Raw genomic sequence first — 7,500 nt, 5'->3', positions numbered from 1 at the left:
AACAAAACTGGGTGAACGTCATGTTCATTGCCAAGCGGTCCTAGCACTCATGGCCAGTTTATTTACCAGGTAACGGACCTCCCGGTGCATGGCTGGAGGATGGCTTTCGCTTACGTGACTTGAATACAGTCACTATGGGGGACTTGCCTGCTCTGTTGGACTGGTCTATCATGGGCTGCACTATTCTTCTCCGGGCATTAATAAACCTGTAACCAAGAAAGTAAAGCAAACCATTATTGCTTAAAGAAAGAAAACAAAGTGAAGGAAGAGAAGATGAATCACAATGTGGCCACACGGAACCGCCATGGTCCTCCATTGCTCTCGGAGCAGTTTCACATAGTGCAAACCTATATAACCCCTGGTGACCTCTCAGTACACAGGCTTGGGGTTTCTGAGTTGATTTATGTTTGCCTGTTTTACCACAGTTGGACACTTCCATTTCATCTTTTTCATGGGGGAATTAACAGAGTTTTCAGGAAACAATACAAGTCACCACTCTTCAATTCCAAGGGGGGGAGGGAACTGGTACCGAGAGTGAGATGTTCATAAGGCATCTGTTCCCTCTCCTAATTAGTGACATTTCACTCTTACGTGCTCTGACTTCTTTTCCTACACCCCCCACCCACCCCTGCCACAATTTTTATCAAAACCTTTCCTACCTCTTGCAAACCTAATTCTATTTTAATGCCCACTATTAAGATAATGAACTGGGATGGCAGCACACCATCAATGAGGGAACGTCTGGAGTTTATCACCACTAACTCGCACTGCTGGGGACTTCAGAGAAATGCAGTCCTTGCAGAGATTTCTTACATTTTTTTTTCCCCTCTTGATGTAAAGTCTGAGGTCAAGGCAAGGTCACAGCTATACAGTAATTGAACTTATAATCTTGCTTTCTCCAGCTAGTACTGGAAATTTATAACAAACATCACATTAAGACACAATTATTGCTTGATTTTTTTTTAAAAAAAGGTTAATATAAGCCCTCCAAAGTCATGCTCATGAAATGTCTAACTCTTAAGAGCCATTTATAAAAACTGCATAATGCTAAGAATTACATATCAAATACAGACAATGAACAGGACATATTAGATTCTGAAATAGTAAATTGCTTTTAGTCTTCAACTCAGATTTGAATATATCAAACATGAGCAGCACATAAAAGAAATACAATGAAAAGTTTAATAATGTACTATAAATAATTAAAGGATCCACAGTCCAGTATGAATTCCAGTTTTCCTGCCCACTTCATGAGAGAAAATAGTTTCTAAAAAACCAAACTATTAAACAGAGACAAGTTTTAAAAATAAAAATGCATACTTCGTGGCATTTTAAGATTTTCAATATCCTGTATCCTTGTGTTCTTTCATTATCTGGAAAGTCATCAAAACAAATAATGAAACTGAATCTAACTAAGAGGTATACTGTTAGAAAACTCTTATTGGCAATATATATTATATCACTTTTTGTACATGAAGTCCTTGAACTGCTAATAAAAATATTTAAAACACAGATCTTCAACAAATTGTGTTGCAAATCAGGTTATCATTATCTTGTATAAACCATGAAAATTGGAATCATGTGAGCAGAAGGTTAGATTAATTCTCCATTCTCATTATAAGCACAGGTGTACCACAAACACCATGTGAAATAACCAATTAAAATGGGGAAAAAAATCTGCTTTTTCATTAGCTGCCTTCACTGCATGACCAATTAGAAAATTATTTAATATTAATATTCTGCATATTCTAAAAGTAATTTTCATAGTAACTGACTTAGACAAGAGAGGGGGGAAACCCAACCCAGTTCTTTATCTGTGGTTGTGAAGAGGGAAATAACTCCGCCTACTTTCTTTTTAAAATATAATACTTTATAGATGTGATTTATGTTGTTAAACACAGAAGTCCTATTTTAACAGGTGAGGGGCCCCAGCTTAAAGAAATTGAGTGGCTTAGTTATTGGAGGTCACATGGTCCCAAGAGATGACAGTAATTTTCTGAATGACACACAGCTGGCACATGGTGGCAGGACTGATACCCTCCTCTCTAACTTCCTGACCAGAGCATGACCACTGCTGTGCCACCCGTTTTGAATCTCTCAGACTCAACAGATAGCTAATAATTCACTGGCTGTAAGCCAGTTACCTCTGGCCGCAACCCCGCTGCTGAGGCAGGGAAGCTGCGTGAATGTGAATGTTCTGTAGGCGGAGAATTCTGAAGACTTCCTTGAGTGTCCTCACAGACAGACAGGCTGCTCCACAGCAGATACAGGGACTTATATGGATTCCTCCACCCTCAGACACTGAGCTTCCCACAGGCCAATTCACAGTAACCAACTCAGGCTTGAATGGAAGATGATACCTTGGGTCTGGACAGGGCTTTTCACTCTCTCGCCTCATTTGGTCATGCTGGTGTAGGGAGCTCTGGTGGCCTAGTGGTAAGGAGCCGTCTGGCCAACCCCAAGACATGCTGTTGGAATCCACCAGCTGCTCCGCAGGAGAAAGATAGTCAATCTCTCGTGTGAGTTACTGCCTCTGAAAACTCCCTAGAGGGCCAACTATGGGTCAGTTCCTACTTGACGGTATACAACAACATAACAATTTGGTCACACACAGCACACAACTTTCTGTGTTACTAACTGAAAGGTCAATGGTTTGAATCCACCAACTTAAAAGTCTCCTGTCATAAGATGTACAGCTTCAGAAACCAGATGGAGGGATTGCATTAAGATGGAATCAACCTGATGGCAGTGGGTTGATGCTTTGTTATTGTTAATGTGTTCACAGCCGTCCGTGGGTGGTGTAAATGTTTATGCATTCAGCTAGTAGCCAAACGGTTGACAGATCTATCCTGCCCAGAGTTACCATGGGGAAAAAGCCACTGCTATGAAAACCTTATGGGACACTGGTCTATCCTGCCACGTACGAGGTTGCCATGGGTTATAAAGAACTCCACAGCAACTGGTCAGCAGTTGTCGCTCATGAACAAGCATCCTCTATCATGTCTCCACTTCACAGACAGGAACCAGTGACCATTTCATGTCAGAGTCCAGGGATCGATCTATTGGTGAGGAAAATGGGTAGAAAGTTTGCCTTGCTTGAGCTAAAACTGTATCAGTACTTCTTTCCTTGTTGTTGTTGTTAGGTTTTGTCAAGGTGACTATGACATACAGTGACCTTGTGAGCAACAGCTCTGAGTCTTGCGTGATCCTGCACCATCCGCACAATCCCTGCCCAGCTTGAGCTCATTCTTACAGTGACCACGCCCATCTGTTGAGAGTCTTCTTCTTTTGTTGACCCTCCACCTTTCCCAGCATGTCTTTTTTTCAAGGACTGGTCCCTCCTTGATAACATGCGGAGATGAAGTTTCACCATCCTCGCCTCTACAGAGCACCTGGCTTGTACTTCCTCTAAGCTCACTTCCTTGGGATGGCTTTTCAAGCATTTAAGTATAATCATCATGCCCTTTTAGCTCTTTTCCCTGGGTTAAACTTCTAGCTCTTGAGAAGTTCCTTCTAGGATGTGTTTTTAGTTAAATCTAATGTCTATGGAAGTGACAGTCAAGAAATCAAATGAACCAGATGCTCTGCTGGAGAAGGAGGGGCAATCTTCTCTTGTACCAGTCAGATCTGATTTGATGGTACACACACACACACACACACACACACACACACACAAATTTAAAAAAAGGAAATCAAATGATATATTGCATTGGGCAAATCTATGGCAAAGGATGCCTTTGAAGTGCTAAAGAGCAAAGAGTTCACTTTAACAACTAAGGTGTGCCTGATTCAACAAGCCATAATATTTTCCATCGCTCCATGCATGTAAGGAGCCCTGGTGGTATAATGTGTAAACTATCAGGCTGCTAACCAAAAGGTAGCCATTGTAACCCGTCAACTGCTTTGTCGGGGGAAGATGGGTAATCTCTCTCTCTCTCACACACACACACAGACACACACACACATTTACAGCCTCAGAGGCCTGATGGATGAGTCAGAAACTCGATGGTGGTGGTTTGGTTTGGGCTCTTAAGCACTTGAAAGTTGGACAATGAAGAAGAATGAGGAACTAATGATTTTGAATGATGGTGCAGCAGAAGCATATACCATGGGCTGTCTGAAGAATGCACAGATCTGTCTAGGAACAAATGCAGCCACAATACTTAGAAGTGAGGATTGGTGAACCTTCACTCAGATATACTGGACATATGGTCAGGAGAGCCAGTCCCTGGACAAGGCCATCATACTAGGCAAAGTAAAGGGTCTGAGAAAGAGAGGTAGCCCCTCCGTGAGATGGCCAGTCACAGTGACTGCAGAAGGGGCTGACCTGCGGTGGGGGTTTGTGGAGACTGCCAAGTTGAACCTGCCCAACAGGACCTAAGAAAGCAACAACGGGACACGTTTTTCAGTCCATTCGCCACCTGGACTCCTCTGGTTAATATGAGGTTTTTCTGTGTTCCTCTAAGACGTGTGGTGGACGACACTCAGAGCAGTTATTGCAGGCCTGCTGCGTCCTTCACCGCAGCCTCTTAGCTGAGTGTACACGCCCACTAGGTGTTGGCTGCTTCGACTGCTTCTCTCTCGGTGACAGCGGTCATTTCTTGTTAGTGACAATGCTGCCCGGAGGATAAAACCCAAAACCAAACTTACTGCCATCATGTTGATTCTCACTCCTGACAGGCCATGTACGTCAGGGTAGAAAGGAACTCGCGTTGAGTCAGTTCTCACAGCGACCCTCCATGGAGTTTCTGAGGCTTTAAATCATAAAAGGATAAACTACCCAGTCTTTCCTCCATGAAGCCATTGCTGGATTGGAACGCAGCACAAGGACCTAAGGACTATGCCCTGAGTCCTCCCTTACTCTTACCTACAGCGTGCCTGTTTGAAATAGATCCCTGAGTCTTTCTTGGCATTTCCATGTGCACTTGAACTTCCAACACCCACAGACATCTAACAACATGATGTGTAGATATAAAAGTAGGAATTGTTGAAATTCAAATATTTAAAAAGTAAATAATAAGCAATATAACACATATAAGTAACTAACTAACTGAGTTCTGTAGACTTACACCGACCCTCCAGTGAGTGCCTGGAGGCTTCAAACCCTGTGGGAGAAGACTGCCCATTTTCCTCTTGTAGAGCAGCTGGTAGATCTGAACCTTTGTTTTTGGATTAGCGGCATAGCTTCTTACTCACTAGGTCACCAGAACCCATCAACACATAGAGGACATGGTAAACGTCAGACATTGGTGTATAACTGGTGGTTTAGTGGTAAGGAGTTGTGCTGTCAAGCTAAAGCTCCTGGTTCAAATCCACCAGCGGCTCAGTGGGAGAAAGCTATGTAGGCTCCTCTCCTGTGATTTACAGCCTCTAATCATAGTCATTTTGACTAGATTGCAAGAAATTGTTATTTTTGTTGAATAGAATATGAACAACTTCTCTCTTGAAGTCATAATGGGATGTAAATAACTAAACAAACAACGATTATTTTCTCTTTAAAAGCAGTATCCCATTTCCATCCATACATCTATCTCAATGTTCACCGGTCCTGAGCGTGTTTTATAATCACCTTTCATAGGTGTCTTCTTCCTTTGGAATTGCAGTTCTCCGTAGCAGACCCATGTGCTTAGACCGCCAGGGTGAATTCAAATACAAAAACATTTTCCTTCTGGGCAAAGTAATAAAATGACATTCTTGCTCCTCCCACTCTAAGTCAAACAGAGGTCAGTTCCCACCCCTGTATGTGTTTAAATAAACTGGTCCAGCTGTTTGTTTCTGAAATGCCCTATGACCTCTTGTCTCATCCTCTCTGCTTTTGTGACAAAATGCTTTACTTTCCATTGCGGAAAATTCTAAATTATCAGGAATTCTCTAAACACTGAAAAATGAACAAAATCTTTAGATTTTAAGAGAATTAAAATAAAGTTTAAGTTTCTTCTTGAAATACATTCGAGGCATCAGTTTTAAAAGAAGGCATTTTAAGCTTTTATATATGTGTATCCAAATTATTTTACATATATACATACACATATATAAACATAAATATGTATTCAAGTTTGGACATAGGAAAAAAACATGTTTTTAAGATAAATATTACAGATAATGACAAAATTCTGTTTTGAATGTGCAATAAAAAGCATAATCAAATCTATTTTGAATGTGGAATAAAACCATTTTTTAAAAATCACAAAATACATTGAGATGAAATACAGTCAAACACAGATTTTTACATACCGATAAAGTCTGTTAGAAAAGTTAAAGAAAATCAACTATTTTAATAAATTGACTATCCGTTGGTAAAAAAAAAAAAAAAGAAAGAAAAGTTAAAGAAATAAAAGAAACATCTTCACAAATGATATCCGAGTATTATAAATACTTTGTAAAACTAAGACATCCAAGGCCAGGAATACATGGCAACATAGCAGGGTTAGATTTTCCCTTAATAATTAAAATAGATAGTTGCATATCTTAATAGAATGAAGTAAAGTGTGCTATAAATTGGGCTTTAAGAAAAGGAAACCTTAACTATGCTGTAGGGTTGGAAAAGACCTGGTTTGCCCTTTCCATATTATGTTGCAAAAGTCAAAGTATATTTAAAACTATATAGATTCCACTTTGGTTTGAAAACACAATCTTCCTTTTTTAAGACCTGCACTCCTGGGAAATGGAAGAACTGAATTAGGGGTGTGGGGTGGAGGAAATCTACTACCATGAAGTCGATCTCTGACTCCATAAATAATCCTATGGGACAGAGCTACCACATAAGGTTTTGGAGCCTGTACATCTTTGTGGAAGCTGACTGCTTTATTTAACTCCCTCAGAGTGGCTGGAGGATTTGAACCTCTGAACTTTTAATTAGCAGCCCAATGTTTAATTTACTACCACCCAGGAATCCTATAAATTGGACAAATCATTCTTATGTTTCTTTTCCTCATAGACTCATGATAAATATTTCTCCCTATGCTCAAACTGTCTCCTGTCTCCAAAAAGAAGTTTTACAATGGGAGGAAATATAATGGGCTGGCTTCATTCCATGTCAAAATAAACAGAGATGTCTTTGCACCTACTTGTTCGTGACCCAAGTCTTCTTATTAAGGGAATAATGAAAGGTAGAGAAGGCAGTAAAATCTCTAAAAATCAGTGACCTAAGATCTAGAAATTGAATTTTGTACAACTCTGACTAGTTATCCTTCTATTTCTATGATAATGTCTTACACAGTATTTGTCTTTAGGAGAATGTTCTCCAGACTCTCCCAAGTTATATAGTATTTTTTGAAATTATTGTTCCTGAGTGCTGCATAGTATTCCATAGTGTGAATGTACCACAGTTTCTCAGTTCATTAACTTTATAAAACACATTGTTTGGGAACGAATATGAAGCACAATGTGAAGAGAGGAATGTGTAAAACACACTGTATATATTTCATCCAGTGGCACCATATAGCATTTGTCCCTTTGTGACTGAGATACCTCACTCAGCATAATGTCCTCCAGGTTCAC

The 7,500-nt window shown here is 40.2% G+C and overlaps 1 protein-coding gene across 5 annotated transcripts in view; it reads right to left on the bottom strand.

Annotated features, from left to right (window-relative positions):
- The window catches only part of MEIS2 (Meis homeobox 2), a 189,616-nt gene that overhangs the window by 4,820 nt on the left and 177,296 nt on the right, over window positions 1–7,500 (bottom strand). For 3 of the 5 annotated variants that reach the window (XM_006880973.1, XM_006880972.1, XM_006880975.1), the window contains one exon: window positions 148–206. In XM_006880973.1, coding sequence (XP_006881035.1) covers window positions 148–206 — 59 coding nt within the window. Of the gene's footprint in view, window positions 1–114; window positions 207–7,500 lie in introns of all 5 variants that reach the window. The other 2 variants (XM_006880971.1, XM_006880974.1) reach the window with 1 other exon arrangement.

The sequence above is a fragment of the Elephantulus edwardii genome, unplaced genomic scaffold (genome assembly GCF_000299155.1).
Source record: "Elephantulus edwardii isolate Elephantulus edwardi_28Jun2011 unplaced genomic scaffold, EleEdw1.0 scaffold00011, whole genome shotgun sequence".
Lineage (NCBI taxonomy): Eukaryota > Metazoa > Chordata > Mammalia > Macroscelidea > Macroscelididae > Elephantulus > Elephantulus edwardii.
The sequence above is the reverse complement of the archived record's forward strand: the minus strand, read 5'-3'. Positions and strand labels throughout refer to the sequence as shown.